Here is an 18897-nt window from a genome sequence, read left to right on the forward strand (position 1 = left end):
CAATGTATGTTTGTGGTTATACATTCTTATTCGCCATAGGGACTCTATAGCGCCTCCTGGAGCTTAAAGGCTTTTCTGGCTGAAGAAGGACGGGAGTTATCTTTCAGGATACGCATCGATTTCTGCCCTCATTCTTTCAGTTGCGCCAACAGCTTTGGGGTCTGCAAACTATTTTGCTTGCCATTGACACAATCCTAGAGAGTTTATTCTTAGATTAACAGTTGAGGTAATAGCTCTTACGTTGATTAAGCACAAACACAACACAGTGCCCACATCCACAGTCATACGATTCTTGTTGACCCTGCGTACCAACAACTGACACAGTTATCAAACGTGTTAACCCTCATTCAAAGCCTCCTCATGATGAAGTGTGGTCTGTGGTTACTACGAAAACCTGCGAGCGTGCCAGCTGCCTGTGGCACTGAAGTAGCACAGGCCAGTATCTGATACACTGGTCTCAAAGTCACAGAGAGGACTGAAGGGAGATAAAATACTTCTGGGGTCACTGTTAAGATAAACTGCTGGAGCTGGCTGATGTTATTTTCTGTACTGAATTGTGGGCCTGAACAGCACAACCATTATCATAATGAATTGGATCAAATCAATATGGGGAGGTAAAAATGGTAATTACATCAGCAATAATACCAAGAATAATTTAACAAATAACTCAGATAATCCGTGAACTATTTAAAAAAATCTAGAAAAGTTTTGAAAAACACCCTATCTCAGGAACGTTTAGGAAATAAAAACGTTTATCTTCCTTAATCCAAATTAAATCTATCTAATAATAATAACACTAGAGCGGGTTTCTACGTCTTTTATTATGGTTATACAGCTTCCTACAGGAGCTGATTTTATTGCGAAGGTCTCGAGCGGAAGTAGCTTCGCCATCTCTCTCACGGTAGCTCCAGGTCACACCTCGGTCCCGCTGACAGTCACAGTCCGAGCACAGTCTCCGTGTGGCGCCCGCGGTTCGCACGTCAGCCCGGCCCCTGGGTGTTTTGTTTCTCCACTGTGAAAATGTCTGTCGCCGTGTGAGGAGCTGAGCAATTAAACGGAGACAGAAGTGAAGTGGTGTCTCTGCGGGACTGTCCCTGGATCGGGTCTGGACTTCACACCATCACAAGCACGCGGACAGGACAACTCGTCCAGGTGAGTCACACATACACCTTCATGTGAAATATGAAACTCAAGTCATCGCAAATTCACTAGTCTACCTCTGCAAGTGAACTCTTTGCGCTGTCTTAAAAAATGTATTATCTATATATATAATTCTATCTATCTATCTATCAACCAATCAATCAATCAATCAAACAATCTATCTATTTATCTGACGATCTATCTATCTATTTTGATTCATCTATTGAGAAAAATGTGTGTATGTTGAATATATATATATATATATATATATGTATATATATATATAGATATAGATATATATATATAAGTATTAATACGATTTGTTTCATTAGGGAGGAATTATACATATTTTAAGTTTGTATTAAATTGTATTTGTGCTGTAGAGTGTGAAAACGAGGTGAACCCTCTGCTATTATATTACATGCAGTGTCAGCCAACATGCATTTTCCCATTTGTTTAGTAGTGGAAGATGGGTCTTGTTACTGGTGTTGATGGGCAGACATCACAGGGCAGTGTGACTGTAGAGGCGTTCTACTTACAGCTGCAAAATGTGGTTTCCTGACTGACTATACACAATCAAAACACGGCACTCACTTAAAAAAAAACCTGCTTTAGAAATATATTTGTAATGAGCATTTCCTCAAGCGCAAACATGAGTGAAATATAACACTTGCAGATCAGAGAAACGCGCAATGATTCAAACTGAAAGTAGACAAAATGACAGGAGGTGAGATTTTTTTTTCTGCTCTTGAAGACATCATCCCTTGAAATGCAAATTGCTGAGGATGTGTGACTCATTGCGAAAAACCCATTCTTCTTTGTGCTGACTTCATTTTTCATAATGAGGAAAAGAAAGCCCCTGATGGCAAAAGGAACCTCGTGACCAACACTTATTATGCCACACTGGGGGTGATTCAGGCCAATAATATTCTGGCTTTTGTCTGTGTGTGTGTGTGTGTGTGTTGTTTTATTGATTTATTCAAAGCCCCAAAGGAAATATCTGCTGTATTCCACCTGCTCCTCCAATTTCCTCATGGAGGACATGAGGATACAGATAAAGGAACTCGTACGCACTCACGCAGACATGCACACGGCATCACTATGGCGCTATCACAAAGAATGCAAGGTCCTAATACAATTGTAGCCTAGGGAGCATTCCACATCAGCCGGATCACATCTAGTCTTCCACTTCAACTTGAGACGGATCTGTGCAGAGGTCTTCGACTCATTCCTGCTTTGACACGGCTCCTCCACGTCTTATTTTCGTGTTTGTTGCATCTGGTGAAACGAAAAGAGAGTCATCATGAACACTTTCAATTAGATGTTGTAAGTCTTACTTTCAGAAGTGTCAGCTGTAGCTGTGTGGTATTTAAGTGCAACCGGCTGTTCTCACACACAAGTCCTGAGCTGCTGGTGCTACGTGCTGTTAATCAATGTGTCAGGCAGCAACCACAGAACACCAGTATTCTTGCGACTTGTAGGAAAACAAATACAAATCGTATCTGTAACCACTTTGGCAGCAGAAGTGCACGACATTGTGCATTCAAATCTACCCAAAGCAATACATTGTGTGAAAACACAATTCGGACACACAAAGAATGTCAGTGTGTAGTTTCAGAAGAAAAAGTAAGAAGGGTTAACTCCCTGTACTGTTTATGAGCACCACTAATTTTATTTCGGTCGTATTCTCTATGTTAAAAACTCGAAATAGCTGGAGCTTAAACCCAGAAAAATTAAAATACAGACGTTAGAGATTTTCCACTGAGCTAAATTTACTGGTAAATTTGAAGGCAGCTTTTCAAAGTACTCTTTACCCTCAATACCTTGCCTTTCATTTTGTGTTGTGTTGTGCAGTGAGAGTGAACTGTTTGTGTGGGTGTGCACGTCTTTGAGCCGTCGGCTTGAACAGCCACGAACCAACCCCTGATCTTTGACCCCTATTCACGCTCGCTGTCACTTCAGCTCTAAGGCCTGACAACAAAGAGCAGCTTTTGTTCCCGGATTTACTCTTCCATGCACATTCTTTGCTCCTCCAGTCTGCTGCTTGCAGAGGAGCTGACTGAAACTGTCCCAGGACAAAACCCTTCATATTAGTTCATATATTTAAAATAACTCAGACATTTCGTAGGAGTTGATTCAGTTCCCTCAATGTCTGTCACCTCTTTCTGTGACACTCTCGGTTCTGGCCGCGCCGCCAGTGTCAGATCAGACACGATTTGAAAAGATGATTAATATGTGAATGCGTGAGTCAGAACCCTGAGATGAGTTATTTTACTGGAAAACACAAAGTGAGAGGATGGGGGGGGGGTCGGTGTTACTTGGCCCCTGTCTCGTTCACACATGTATGGGTTGCTGGAGGAATGTGTTCATGCATGCGAGCAAACAAAACCAATATCAGGCCCATGTTTGTCTATATGTGTGTAGGAGTGACGCGAGCAGTGGAGCAGCAAGTTTCAGTGTCTGGGCTCGATGCTGAGGAAGGAGAAAGTCTGCTGTGTGTGTCGGCAGCGTTCTAATCTGTGTCTATCACACACTACACACACGCACACACACACACACACACACACACACAAACCATTTAATGCCTTTGTCTCTGCCTGTCCTTCACACGCATACACATGAGGGCTGTGAAGTAAAAGAAAAAGGGGAAATTCTTGTGCTGAACTGATGCCTGGGTGCCGTGCTGGGACAATAGAGTGGGTGTGGGAGCAGAGAGAGAGAGAGTTAGTTTACAAGTCATGCTATTGCAGCCAGTTGAGGGGTGGAGAATATAGACTTGTGAGAAAGAGCAATGTCCTGTTATCATGGAAAGGAAATGCCACTTAATTGTGTTAAACGCACTCATGCATTCACTTCTTTTCACTTCGTTTCTTCGTAGAGTTAACTCGCGCATCCACACGGACTAGTGTGAAGTTGACACCTGCTCTCAGACATGTTCAGAGAACTGAACCCTCCATTGTGTGATAGGTGTCTGTGGGCGGAGGAGGCAGAAGTTCACTGTTTCTGTCGCTTCATCAGTATGTGGTCTATAGGCAGAGAGCTCCAAAATGTGGAGGAAGGTCGAGGCTGACGTGAGTCACACATAAACGCTGTGTGTGAATTCACCACCAGTGTGATGCTGACGAGACTTGTTGTCTGATTCAGAGCTCGACTGTGTGCTCCTTGTTCGGTTTAAATTTAGTAACAGAGAAATTCACACATTGAGACGTTTGAGTAGAAATATGAAAGTGATGTGCGGAAAAAGTGTATTTGAGCCCATTAGCTCACCTTGAAGCACGGGTGCCATGCAGAGGTGAGCTAGTGGGTGCCCCAGGGATGTAGTTGGATTTATTTCAATCATATCACAGACCTTACACTACAATTGTAATGCCTCAGTATACTTTTCAAATCTTCATTTTGCCCACCATCATTTAGACGTGTAAATATAAAGAATTAGCTGCTGTACATACTTGGCTTTATTGTTCATTATGAAATCATTGTAGCTTAACATTCCCGACATTGTACCTCACATTATATTCTCACATATAAGAAACCTCTACAAGGAAAAAGTTTGAAAGTATCAGCTCACAGCTACTGCTTGGAAAACCACTGTACAACCTATTCCTTCTCAGCAAGATGTGGTGCATTTGTCCGATAACACCCTTATGTATTTGTTCCGTCTCTCAAACCACAGCAGTCACACCCAAGCGCCTTTTCCCACAAATTCTTGATGCTGATCTTGAATGATCAAAAAATGAGAAGTGCCCAAACCACAAAGTCATGTGAAGCTTGTTCCAGTTTCACTTTGTGTACTAATACTAAGGTGATAAATTAAAATTGCCTTTTTTTATTGTTGATTGGTATACTCTAGTAATGAATAGTATATATAGTAGATATAATTACTTTATTATCTAAGATCATCTTCACCAGAATATATATATAAATATATATATATATATATATAGAACTGATTCCTCATGTAATCTATGCAAATATTGTAAGTTGCATATTTCCCTGCACCTGTCTACTTAGTGTTATCACATGGAGCCCCCTCAGTTGTACAGAATTCATCTTTTAATCATTTAATTAGGAATAAAATAGGTTATTGTCCATAATCAAATAATTCTGTTATCTTCATTGTAAATGTGTGTAAACTCTTGATGATCAGAAGAACCTAGATTTTTTAAATCATCCATTTGGGGTAATTGATTTATCAAGTAAGAGACTGGCTAGAGGTTCAAAGGACACTGCTGTTAAAGCCTGACTGGAGTGATCTTAACAAATTAGATTAATCCTCAACTATTTTACTGAGCCAGGATCAGTCAGATTCACAAAGTAAACTCTGAGTTCAAAGAACTGCCACTTATGCAAGTCTTTGATTCATGTTTAAATATTGAAATATCACACGTCATTAAGTGAGTTAAAAATATGACTCACATATTAAGTGTTTTTTATTTTATTTTAAAAGAATAGCTAAAGCCAGAGGAATACATTTTACTGGCATTTGTGTGTTCGATTAACAGGCGTCTGAGATCGAACATTTTAGTTCTGCAACATTGCAGTGACCACTGAGCCTGTGCATGAATTCCACAGTGACACTTTGCTGCAAGGAGTTTCCTGACAGCTTGTTAAAATATTGTCATATCAGCTAAAAGTTAGCATGCAAGATTTCTCCTCAGGAGATTCATGTGAATGTCTGTGCACATCACACTGAAGCACGCAGTACCGTGGTCCCTGAATTTAATATATTATATATATATTACAGTGTTGAGAGTGTAAAAGAATATTCGTAACTTGCTTCTCAGTGTTGCTTCAACACTCTTCCCTGTGTGTGTTTGTTTATCAGTGTGAGTGTGTGCTTCGCTGGTTGTCTAAGGCTCGTGTCCATTTGGAGTATCAGGTGTGAGCTTCATCAGTCGTAGTTATAAATAACCAGCTGACCCTCTGCGCTCTGCAGCCCCTCTGTCTCTTATTCTCTGTCTTTTTCGCTCTGTTGTCATCTTTCTGCTTTGTCTGTGGTTGAACTGGTTCCTGTCTGTCTTGTGATGCTGAAGACCACGACTGCTCTGCTTCCCTTGTGAAACAGCATCTTCACCATCATCTTTCCACACTGTCTCGCAAAGTCTGTACATTATCTCCACACAGATGCAGTGTTGCAACTTTCAGTGTGATGATCCAGTGCTACGATAAAGCTGTGTGATTAAAACCGTCTGGGATAAGTAGGCGTTTGTGGAAAATATGAATGTACAATATACATGGTTTAGTGACACGTCTCTATGGTAACGCTCACATGATTCTCACATATTGTAACTCATGATGTAAATTGGTGGGTTTTTTTCCTGGGGAGGTTTGTATTGCAATCTCTGCATTTATTAATTTCCCTGGAACAAGAAAAATCAGTATGCTATAAGGGGAACTTGTCTTGCTCTAAAATGTACCTTCATCAAGATATCAAAGATTGCTTGCACTGCGATAAGTGGTATTCCATGTACCATGCATTCACGCTCTAGATATCATATCGTCATTGCAACACTCAACAATATTATTGCATGTTTTCTAATATCGTGCAGCTTATTGGGTACCACCTGATGACATCAGCTCATGACTGAGATTTTACCCCAGCAGGTATATGAAGCGGAGATTAATTGTGTGTGTTTGTGTGTGTGTGTTGATCTGATTTGTGGTTAAGGTTAGGTTGTTCTTGGCTGGTGAATCAGTAAGGTTGTTCTTGGTTGGTTAAGCAGTAAGGTTTTGGTCAATGCAAAGTCCTAATAAGGATAGCTGTGCAAACATGTGTGTGTCCCACTCAAAAGGGAAAGAGTGTTTCCATTGATAACAGCATAGAAAGGTCCCTGTGTGTATTTTGAGCCTGAACTCATTTGTATTCATTGATAAGAGAGTGTAGAAGCAGGGGTCTGGATAAGAACACTATCATTTAAAAAAAGATTAACATTTTCAGACCTATTCTGGGGACTTTTTGTTTTTTGTGGAATTTCTTATAGAAAGAACATAAGAGATAATGTTTGCTTCGTTCACTAGACACAAATGCACACTGTGGCTTTTCGTCTGGTTCCTGTCGTTGGTTTTTTTTTTGTTAGCGCACTGACAACACTCCCTGCCTGTGCAGAAATATATTATAGCTTTGTTCCCTTTGTGCAACTGCATTTGACTCTTTGTTCTCCTGCTGCAGTTCCAATGGAGTCCCGACTGACAGATAGTCTGAGGGTTGTGTTCATCCTGACCATCCTCCTCGCCTCTGGTAAGCCAACCACAAACACTTTTTGATCTTAACTACTATTCCTTTAGCCTCATGTTCATTTTTTACAATTGTGTTTCAATCCTCTCTAACACACCTGCTTCTGTGTGTGTATATTTTGTCTTTTGTCGTGATATTCCAGGAAAGACAAAAGCATTATATGATTGAAACTTCACACAAATGCCATATGTTTCCTCTGTGTGGCTGTGAGGTCTGGCATGTTCCAGTGAGGCTCGATCAGATATTAAGCTTGTGAAATGGTGTTCAGAAATGATTCAAAACTATGAAAATGGAAAAAGCTGAAATGTACGTGTGTGTGTGCACAGTTTAACTTCAGTGTCACACACAGCATTGTAGTTCTGTGCAGAGTAGTCTCCCTCCTGCCCACGAGCGAAACTGAATATGTAATATCAGAAATGAACAAAGATGCAAATGCAACATGCTAAAATACAAGAGCAATATATCAGTTGTATTTATGGCATCACTGTGTTTTCTGTGGCTTGTGTGATCAACAGAGGGAAGTTGTTCCACAGTGATTAAACCTCCCTCTGTCTCTGGTCTTGTACTGGTTACTGACAGTTAGCAGAATGATGATCACGTGCAGGAGAAGCTAACCTCAAGCCTTCCTTTGTGTCCTTTCAGGCTCGAGTGAAAACGACCAGGACTTGAAATTTTGTGGCACCTGGCGTCATGGCAATCACCGTCTGCACCTGAGCCTCAACCTCTCTCCAGGCTGCAATGGGATCTCCATCTCAGCCAATGAGAGCTCTCTGTCTGTCGAGGGGCAGATCACAGCCCAGTGTCGGCGGTCTGATTTGATCCCCCTAGACAAGTATGGACTCGATTTGGAGGAGGAAAGTACCTTCTGTCTGCACTGGGAACCGTTGCTGGACCAGTTAAAGCTGCAGGTAAATCAGTGGAATATTTTAATTATATAACATACTTTACGAAAAAGTTAATATAACGCAGGTAATGCTTCCCCCCTCATGTGGCTCAGTGACAGGAATGTTATAGACAAAACAAGACCGTTGTTCTGCCTTTTAAAGAAATAACAGCTAGAGGATTTTTTCTTGGCAACCTGCAGTAGCTGTTATTAGATTCTTTCTTATGTTAAGTGTTTTTGTGTTTATTTTCACAGCTTGGAGAAAATAACCTCACTCTGTGCTGGCCTGCCAGCCTGAAGGGCTCCTGTTGCACAGATCTGACTCCGGGCCCCAATCAGCCCCAGGCCAACTTCGGCATCGTCAATGGAAGAATCCAAACAGACATCATCAGCCACAAAACGCACATCGCCTACAAGTTCCATGGACAATCCATCAGCTGCAGTAAGGAAGATATTCTTTATTGTTCTCTGCTCTAATAAGACAGGTTTCAGTCATTATCTTTTGTTCAGTCAAATGTTTATATGGATACTCAGATTATTTGTATTTTATTTATTTGTATAAATAATCAAAAGATGATACAAATGAACTGCAGAATGTGATTTTAGGATTCACAGTTTTGAGTTAAACATGTCAAACTAAAAACTGCTTTTCTTTTTTGCAGAAGCCCTATGTGACCAAGCGAGACGCGGACGCACCCAAGTCAACATGTAATTTCCTGTTTTTTTTAATCAAATGAATGAGTGACAGCTTGTGTTCGTCATTGTGTTTATTGCTAAGGCCACTGTTGTAAAACGTTGTAATCAGTAAACAGTAATCTACCACGTAAACTTTGACCATTTACAGGACACAAAACTTTGAAGCACACTCGGGTGGGGAGGTACAAACTAAGATAAACGTTCTTTCTTCAAATGACTGTGTGTGTGTGTGTGTGTGTGTGTGTGTGTGTCCAGGATTGAAGAAAATACTGAAGATCCCTGCGCTCGCAGCATTGAGGTGGACATGAGCGATGATTTCAGAGGTTACAACATCACATCTCCCGTAAGACAAACACACCAGCATTACTCGCTGTTACAGTCTAGAGGGAAGTAGAACTTATAGCAATATCATAAACCATGATAAGATCAACAAGTCTGTCTCTCAATAGCTTTTGCCTTCCACAGCCTGTGCATTGTGTTCAGTCTAGAGTTCATAGGTTTCTAACAAAGACATAATTCTGTACACAAATGTCACTAATAGAAACTTTTCAGTTCCATATCCTAATACAGCTGAATGCTGTAGTTTTAATCAGATATTACGAAATGACTATTTTAGTCACTATGTGATAAGTGAGTATTTATAACAGAAGAACTGATTGCAGAGATCTGTTCAGTGCTTTCAGCGATGTGATTTCCGCAGCAGAACTGATACATTTCTTCCTGTGTCCTGCATGCTTTTACCACACGCCACTTCTCTCCTGAACACTCTGGAGTTTTTGCAAATGTGTCTGACCTGAACAATCTTCTGTTGCATTCATTGAATAATGTGTTGTCTCAACTTCAACGTCAACAAGAAAAACCTACCATTGACCTTCCCCTATATTCTTTGTAAACTTGGTGTCGACACAAAAAGCCTATGTTGCATATTGTGTATGCAGTATTTATTAGTGTTAGGGCATTTTGGAACTAGCTGGCTCAATACCTCTTTATTCTCCAACTCCGACATATCCCGGCATAATGTTGATGACGTTGGTCGAAGATGAGTGACGAGTGGTAGGCAGGGAACTGGAGTGTTCTAAGTGAACAATGGTAGCATCAGCAACTGTTCGTGCCTCCAAAGTGTGAAAACTCACTTTGTCAGACTGCTCTCTTTGAATCCGTGGCTTAGCAGCGTTTGAAACAAGACAGTATGTTTTCATTCATATGGAGGCTGGTGGTGATTTAGTTCACAGAAATAGGTGAGAGTTTGACCACATGAAAGTGCCTGGTCCCACGGTTTTACTGAGAAGTGGAGGATGGCTGTTTACAGCTGATGTTTTTTTCCCCTCCAAGCTACCTTAAAATAGAGCCATGTGCGTAAGTACCCAGCAATCTACACACTGTCTACTCATTACGACTGTGAACACCACGGGGCTGCGATGCACACTCAGGGGCAGAGCAGCACGGTGGTACAAAGTCCTGTCAACACTTGTTTTGTTGACATTGTTCCTAAATCCTGTGTTTGACTGGAAAATTACAGATTTTTTTCAAATGCTAACAAGCATTTATCAATACTGAAGCCACTTTTTCAGAACTCCTAATACAGTCTGCATTATCAACGCAAGTCAAATAAGAAACAGTCCAATTTGCAAAAAAAAGTGATAAAAAGTGATAACAAATAGCAATAATTTGTAACACATAATTACAAATTGGTTCAACTTTTCTTTATGCTCTTCTCATACGCTTGGGAAAAAAACAAATTTGTGGATCTGCTGACACCATTATTATGATCTGCAGGAACCAAATGCAGTTCAGTCAGACAACTCACGTTCAAATGTTTATTGCAGCAGTAGAACAGGTTTGTGTTTGGTGTCTGGGCTCCCACTTAATCACCCCCCCGATATGATTACACAGATATTATGGGAGTGACAAGCAGATACTTGTATCCCCCCGTCGGAGCCTACAGGTGGCTGCTGGGGTGGTGGAGGGTTCCAAACCCTGGTGGGCCGTCTTTAACTGTCCTGTGTCCTCTCTCCATATATTCTGTTCTTCAGGTCACAAAAGGTGTATTTGAAGAGTCCACTGCCATTGTCCATCTCCCCCCTGCTCTCAAACAAGCTGCGAAGACCACCACCAAAGTAGTCTGCACATTCTTCAGAAACAACACCCAGTTCCAGGTGAGGCTCTATTTGTCCTCAGTCAACATGAGCAGCCTCACACACCTGCCTGTCCGCCACATCTCATGTTCACAAGCTCAAAGCAAATCTTTGTCCCTTGACAAGGATGATATAAACCTGCTGCTTTTATTACTGTGTGTTTATATGTAGGCTGGATTATATGAAGTATGTGAAGGTGTGTTAAAGGTGTGTGTGTTTGTGTGTGTGTGTGTTTGTGTTTGTGTGTGTGTGTTTTCCAGGAGGTTCACAAGGAGATCAGGATTCTCAGTGAGGTGGTGGAAATCACCGTGGAGAACGAAGTCATCACTGATCTGCCTGAGCCAATCAGGATTGACTTTTACCATGATGCCACACCTGTAAGTCTTATTGCTTTAGTCTGTGTCAGTGTGATCAATATCCACATTTTCTACTGTCTGGATGGCGGAGTATACGATGCCACACACAGTTAATATGGTAATATTGGGTTTACTTCAGGAAAAGTATTTCTTAGTCCGTGTCAGGTATGAACAGCACTGCTGCTTATTCTCGAGCCTAGAGCGTCCCCCTGAAACTGAGACACAGCTGGGACAAATGTATTGTCACTGCGATGTATGTGCTGTAACAAACACAGCTTTTCAAATGTGGGTTAGCTGCAGATGGTGTTGAAAAAAAAAAACACCAAGATGTTCATTTTCAGTTCTGTGACGTCTGACGCCTGAGTCTGTCTGTCTCGTGTTTTTGTGTACAGAGAACACACAAAAACCACTTCGTCTCTTCTCTTAACTCACATTCTGCAAAAAAAGATAGTCCTTCTTACTCTGCTTATGGTAGTCTTCTCTGTAATGTGCACGTACACACACACACACACACACACACACACACACACACACACACACATAAATACCCAGAGTTTAGTGTTAACCTAATCTGTTTTCAGATATTTACAGTACAGTAAAGACTGTAGTAATACCTTTGTTATTGTGAGTATAAAAATATAAATACACAATAGTGCTTTCCAAGACGAAAATAGAGAATAGAGGGAAAATAAAATAAAATGTTTTAAAGCAGTTTGAAGATCAAACAACATTAGGGCGAAGATATAAAAAAGTGCTATTGATGGTAAAATAAAATAACATTGTAAAATGATTAGAATAGTCATTAAGATAGAAGCTGGCAGAGAGACTTTTTGCAAATGAAATAAAACCTTTCATTTGCACAAAGTCTCTGTGCAAGTCAATGTGACCCAAGTCTTTTTGAAAAAGAAAGCAATGCATATTCATGGGAAATGATGACAGCTAATTCTCTTTTCTTTTCTTTTTTTTTTTCAGAAAATGCAATCAAGGAAATGTGTTTCATGGGACACCAGGAAAGGTAGGAACCCTTTAGAACCTTTATAATTGTATTCATGTAACATGCATCCTAGTGTATTTACTGCCTAACCCATTGATGAGAATGAGATATGTTTGACTCGTCATCGTCTGTGTGCAGATCCGCTGCAGGTCAGGTGGCTGGTGGATGGGTGTATAACACAGCAGAGAGGAGCGACGAAAACAGTGTGTCTGTGCACACACCTGACTTACTTCTCCGTACTGGTGGTGAGAAACATCACACATATGCCACCATTTTTCTTTTTCAAGAATCAAACAAAACAGAAACTAAGTAATGAGATGCACAAAAGAAAATCTATATTTCACAACAATATTAACATTACTCAGAACTTACATGAACATCTCAAGAGGATTTTAAACGCAGACGCTATCATCAGTGTAATGTGGAGAAACACACGCATAGAAATGTATACACTCCATATTTCTGTGTATGAGGACCTTGCTCTTTGCTGTGTGTGCCCATGACAGCAACTGGAGCCTCGACCAGTGCGCCATCTTCTGGTCCTGACCACAATTACATCTCTGGGCTGTGCTGTGTCTGTGATCAGCTGTGTGGCTCTCATCATTTTTCTCTCCAGGAAGAGGTAACGCTATAATGACTAAGGTATAAAGAAAAAGTAATTTTCGAATAATTCAATAACTTCTGTTTTTTTCTTCCTTCCTATAGCAGACGAACAAAGGAGCAGTCCATACCCATCCACCTGGGCTTAGCCGTGTCCCTCGCCGTCCTCAACCTGCTCTTCTTCTTTACTGGGGTCCTGGCCAATGTGGGAGGGGAGAGTCTGTGCACCTGGGTGGGGGCGGGCCTCCACTACAGCCTGCTCAGCGCCTTCACCTGGATGGGGATAGAAGTGTTCCACACTTTCTGGTTGGTGTACATGGTTTTCACCCCCTCCCCAAAGCCCTACATATGGAGCCTGGTCGGCTTCGGTGAGTGTGTAAAGTAAAATCTTTAAGGTATACTTTAATTTAAAACGTTGGGCCGTGTGACCTTTCAAATTTCACCTTTCAAATTTCCTTTCCAGTTCTCCCTGCTGTTCCTACTGTCACGCTGGCTGCAGTAGGAGACATTTATGGACTGAGAGAGGTGGTGCCAAGCGATGACGTCTCCAACCCTTATCTGATGTAAACAAGATCATACGTAGTAATGCAGAGATAGTGAAAAGATCCTAAATTAGGCTGCAGGGAGATGGTGAGATGTCTGTATTGGTAAAAGAACTGAAGCAATTTTCTTCCACTTTCTGGGATATTTGATTTCTCCAGGTGCTGGATGAAAGAAAACTACAAGGCATTGCTGGCTCACTATTTCACCAACATGACGATCCTGGTCAGCCTGGTGTTGTCGGGCATCGTAATGCTCTTCCTCGTCTACAGGAAGATCCATCGCAGGGATGAATGGAGGCAGAACCGTGTGGCTTTTCTCAGTATCTGGGGCCTCAGCTGCCTCTTTGGAACATCTTGGGGTCTGACCTTCCTGGAATTTGGGCCTCTTTCTGACTTGGTTCTTTTTCTCTCCTGCATCCTCAACTCCTTTCAAGGTCAGTACAGACAGGCTTCAGTCAGCCCAGGTTGCACTTTATACTATGTTGTTACACTCATTTTTACAGTGGGAGCGTGGCTGTTAACTTCTATCAACTTGTCTAGACTATTTCGTATTTTTACCATCAGAGCAGAGCAGAGACTCTGGGTGTTTTGATTGTTGGCTCAGTGATTGGTGACTGTGTATGTGGGGCCAGTTGTCCATTGTATCTGTGGGGGAATGAGACAATGACCATGTGGTTAATCATGGCCTTCAGTTACTGTCGCCTATCAGAAGAAAAGCAGTTTCCTCTCACGTGCACAACCACGTTTTTGATTCAGGTCCAGGTTTGATGTGGGAACTTATTAACCCTGTTGTTGCTGCACATTACAAGTTGGAAATGAAAATGTATATGTTAAGTAGTTAACATGTGACACACATATTCAAACCTCTGAAATACATTCACTACTTTTGAGCAGAACTGAGTAATGGAAGCTTCATGAATGTAGCCTGACTAAAACAGACTTTTACAATAATTGGCTCTGACAGAAACCCGCAATAGCCAATGAGAGAAGAAGCCTTTAAACACACAGCAACAGGGAAGAAGATCCATCACTGTTCAAACAGCCAGCAAAAAACACAGCTAACATTACAGGTTTAAAACGTGGTTGCTTGTTTATCAGTTAGTAAGAGTAATAACATGCCTATGTAAAGTTTGACGAGCTCAATCAGGCTTATTGAAAGATGTTGTTATCTAGGCTAGATCTGATGCGTATGCTAACAATTACATATATATATATATATATATGTCCTCACAACAGGAGTAATACCTGGACTGAGCTAATAGTTTATGGCTCTTTTACAAGCAGCAAAGCCACTGAGAATGTATTCACCACTGGCTATTCTATTATGATGAACTGGCTAGTTCGCTGTCAGTAGTGTCAGTTTTTCAGCAGAAGGAAAGGGGTCAAAGGTGATGTCATGGGCTTTCACTATAAAACAAATACCTCATATACGCTGATTTAGATGTTATAAGTAATGCAAATAATTTTTTTACCTGCTGCCCGCCTACGTTTAATTAATGAATTAAAAACGTTTTGGTTGTGGTCTTTTCTCCAAGGCTTCCTTCTAATGCTGCGGTTCTACATGCTGGAGTGGATGAGGAAACAGGCTGGAGGCTCTGCTCTTGGCAGCAACAGCACCGGATCGACCAGGCAACACATGCTTCAGGCCCAGGAGAAGAGTTAAATGGACTTAAAAGGGTGTAGGACGCTCCAGCAGTCAAGCTTTTTGTGTACAATTAAAGGTTTCCAATCAATGTAAATGATAAAATGGAGGATGTGACACCACAGACTGAGGCACTGTAAATTCAAAGTTTGTTCAGTTGTTGTAACTGCTGGGAAATCTGAGCGATATTCCGCCAGTAAAGATTGAATAACAACGTGGCCTCAATAAGAACGTTTTGGTATAAAACATCACTGGATGGTAAACGTAAGCACAAAGAGTTAAATTCAGAGATCTCACCTTGTTGGATTATAAACTTGCCTTTACTCGGATTTCAGAGGTGATGAAATGGTGGGTCAGCAGTTCTGTCAAAAGACACCAGCACCAGCACGTTAACCCCAAATTCAATCAGGTATTGTTGAGGGAGTAAGGTTAGTTAGTAGTTGTTTGATAGAGTGAAGAGTCAGCAACATTTTTTCAAATGCTTTTTGCAAATAATCATTTTTGTTTATAGCTACTCTGGAAAGCCTCCGCTCGTGCAGGAATCTAGCTTTCATCAGTCCATGACTCAGACGTCTTCCAGCAGCTGTAGCGTGCTGTAGACCAGCAGGTCATGGTCACAGCATGGTCATCGGTCACATATTGACTGACAGTGTTTGAGCTCCCACCTCTGACTGTGGCCTTCTCTGATTGGTTAGAAGTGCCATGCTGGCTCAAAAAAAGACAAAAACGTCGCTCCACTGCTGCAGTTATGTTCAATGAGTGTGATAGCACCTCTCCACATTTGTCACAGCATATTTCAAAAATAAATCAATATTAAACTAAAACTAGGTTACATACTGTAGCTGTTTTTTTGCCAGGTATGTGTTACATCACTGTAAGGACTGAATGGATATTAGCTAAATATGGTTATAACATTGCTGGAAGTATTTCTATCAGTCTGGTGTGGTAAACTCCACATCTAACTGTCAAATCAGGGAAAAAAATACTTGATTCTACTTCTCTTGAGAAGAAATGACACCATCACTCAGGAACTCATCATCCAGGCCTGGAGCCTGTGTTTGTACATTAACTATAGACTGGCTCTAGTCATAAAAGAAAAATACTCTATTTGAGATTTTCAGTTTTAAGATGGGGATAAAGTTAAGCTTTATATCCAGACAGGGAAACTTGGGGAAGTGATATAATTGCAGGTTAGTTACTGTGCTGTGATTTCCATTATGTTTGTTGTAAAGAAAAAACTGGATAATTTTTGAACGTCTTAGAACGTACCTTAGATAAGCTTTGGTTTTAAATGTTGTACTGTGTACGCTTTTGTTTCATAGCTGTCTTTTAAAGTAGCACTTTAGATTTTGTATTGTTCTTATATAATTGAAGACATTTCTTCATATTCTTACATGTGTGTGTGCATTGCCAAATGGTAGCTGAGTGTTTTATATTAAAGAGACTCCATATTTTCTCTAAACTGTATTCAAACGTTGAGTCAAAATTATTTACTTAAAATATTATTATTTTCAGTTCTAAACCTAAAGATTGGAGCAAACGCATTTCAACTGAGTCATAGTTTCAGTATGTATATTTGGCTTTTTCTTTTTGTTTTCTTTCAAATTTATAAAAAATCCCTGCATGGATACTTTTAGTTAATGTGACATGTGCCCATAATGGAGCTTATAGATACTGTGATGTTTGCACTTTTTATTCTCTAAATTGAATTTATATGCCACATGGATCATTGTGTATATTTGTGTTTTTGTGGATCAATAATAGATTATTAATAAAAACAAATCTTTTGATTAAAGAGTTACAGTAATGGCTGTGTTTGTGTGTGTGTGTGTGGTTGTGTGTGTGTGTGCAGCAGTGCACAGTAAGCACATTCAAGGCTGCTGTCTTCCTGCTCTGTCGTCTCTCCTTATCTGTGCCTGCGTGTTTCCTCCCTGGAGGTTTTACATTTGTTTTTCTCTCCTGAAACTTGTTGCCTGTTCAACCATTGAAATTCTCAACGTCTCTGCAACGTGTGCCAACTTTTTTTCCCCCTCTCCTCAAGAATCAGTGCCGCCTCGGAGCAAGTTGGCTCAGGGGTCCTTCAGAAAAATGGTCTATATTTAGTCTCATTCTTAATTTGTATCTGTTGTGCCATTCTGTGGAGACATGCAAGGTCACAGAGATAAAGACAACCTCGAACCAGGGCCGGAGATGCAGAGCTTAATTTCACAACAGTTTACATCATTGCTGCTAATAGGTCCACATGATTTTGTGTATGTGCAGGTGGCTGTCACTGATCTGCATGTATTAGCTTGTTGGTGATAAATCAACTCTTAATTGTCTCCTCCTCAACATGTTGAAGCTTGTGTGTGTGGCTTCATTTTCTCCTCATTATGGCAGAAATCCAAAAATGTAAACACAATAAAATTGACATTTCACGTTAAAAACATCTTTAACAGACCATATAACTGCAATGAACATGTTGCCCTGAGGTGGCAAACTTGCAAACTGTTCTTTGTCTGCCACCCAATCAAATGTATGTCTGTAAATATCCCCTGTACTTCATGACCTTGTAGCAGCACATTGCTGTGTCGCCCTCTCTGCAGAACTTCAGTTCGTCACGTCTTTCTGTAACCGTAGGAGACAAGCATTGTGTGCATTGTGATTTATCAAGAATTGCTGGACCATCAATATCTTGGGAGGCCATCTCCGTTTATTCTGAAAGAAAGAGCCTGATAACAAAATCCTCCAGTCAATTGTGTACAAATTGAGCCCCTACACAAGTTAAACAATAGAAATATGTTTGCATACTACACAATAACTTTAAGATAGCAGGTAAACTTACAAACTTAATACAAGAGAGGGTAAAATATAGAACATTTTTCAAACAAATTGTCACATCGTCTCACTCATGGAATACAACAAAAACGGGAGTGGTGAAGCAATATGTGAAGCACTGTATGTAGAAGTACTTTCCTTAAACAGTCAATATTGACTCTGACTTACAGTAATAACTATGTACACAGATTTTGTGTAACAATATATTACAAATGTGTATTGGATGCTGTTACACATATCATGTATGTGTGCGTACTTGAACAGATATCTTTGTGAGCACCATTTTGAGGCTGGACCTGATGGAGTGAGGAAAAAGGGGGCAGGAATGCATTACTCCAAGAGTGTCCTCATTAAGATAGAAGTACGAGGTTGTGTACATGTGTGTACGTATGTGTGCGTGTTATACCTTCTTTGACACTTCTGTACCAACAATGTCACATACTGTCCAGGGGCCTGTCCTCTCTGCATCATCGGCTCCTAACAGGACCCCTCTAATTACATGTCTGTTATTTGACACCGTCAGTGTCAGGTTTACAGACTTAAGGGCCTGATTATATTGATACATTGGAGGGATATTGATGAGGGAAATTATTCAATAAGATAAAACTTTATTGATCCAAACACTGGGGAAATTCAGCAGCAGAATAACAAAATATAAAAGAAAGACAGTAGAACATAGAAAAATGCTGAGTATGTACATTATATACACCTTTTCTCTGTAGTGGTTGTATGAAATGTTATAAGTAAAGTGCAGTGGCACAGGATGATTGTACGAGCAAGCAGAAATCAGTTTGTACATAAGAAAATGTTAGTACATAAGAAGAACCCGTTTGTACATAAACACAAATACACCAAGT

The 18897-nt window shown here is 40.6% G+C and overlaps 1 protein-coding gene across 2 annotated transcripts; it reads left to right on the forward strand.

Annotated features, from left to right (window-relative positions):
* Window positions 1–871: 871 nt before the first annotated feature.
* adgrg1 (adhesion G protein-coupled receptor G1) lies at window positions 872–17018 on the forward strand. Of its 2 annotated transcripts, none has more exons than XM_020079583.2 (15): window positions 872–1152; window positions 7310–7378; window positions 8018–8283; window positions 8514–8700; window positions 8921–8966; window positions 9210–9297; window positions 10988–11110; window positions 11350–11466; window positions 12418–12460; window positions 12578–12684; window positions 12946–13061; window positions 13145–13407; window positions 13503–13602; window positions 13741–14015; window positions 15117–17018. In XM_020079583.2, exons 2-15 carry the CDS (start codon window positions 7315–7317, stop codon window positions 15242–15244), a joined length of 1923 nt encoding a protein of 640 aa, XP_019935142.1. In that variant the 5' UTR covers window positions 872–1152; window positions 7310–7314; the 3' UTR covers window positions 15245–17018. The 2 variants fall into 2 exon arrangements, with proteins under 2 accessions (XP_019935142.1, XP_019935143.1); XM_020079584.2 differs by having other exon boundaries at window positions 13148–13407.
* The last annotated feature ends 1879 nt before the right edge of the window (window positions 17019–18897 follow it).

This window comes from Paralichthys olivaceus, chromosome 1 (assembly GCF_024713975.1).
Source record: "Paralichthys olivaceus isolate ysfri-2021 chromosome 1, ASM2471397v2, whole genome shotgun sequence".
Lineage (NCBI taxonomy): Eukaryota > Metazoa > Chordata > Actinopteri > Pleuronectiformes > Paralichthyidae > Paralichthys > Paralichthys olivaceus.

Excerpts from the sequence above, each read along its gene's own strand:
- adgrg1 (XM_020079583.2), top strand. The coding sequence starts at position 7,315 with ATGGAGTCCCGACTGACAGATAGTCTGAGGGTTGTGTTCATCCTGACC. Across the intron at positions 11,467-12,417 it reads TTTACCATGATGCCACACCT|AAAATGCAATCAAGGAAATG; the intron begins GTAAGTCTTATT and ends TTTTTTTTTCAG. Across the intron at positions 12,461-12,577 it reads TTCATGGGACACCAGGAAAG|ATCCGCTGCAGGTCAGGTGG; the intron begins GTAGGAACCCTT and ends GTCTGTGTGCAG.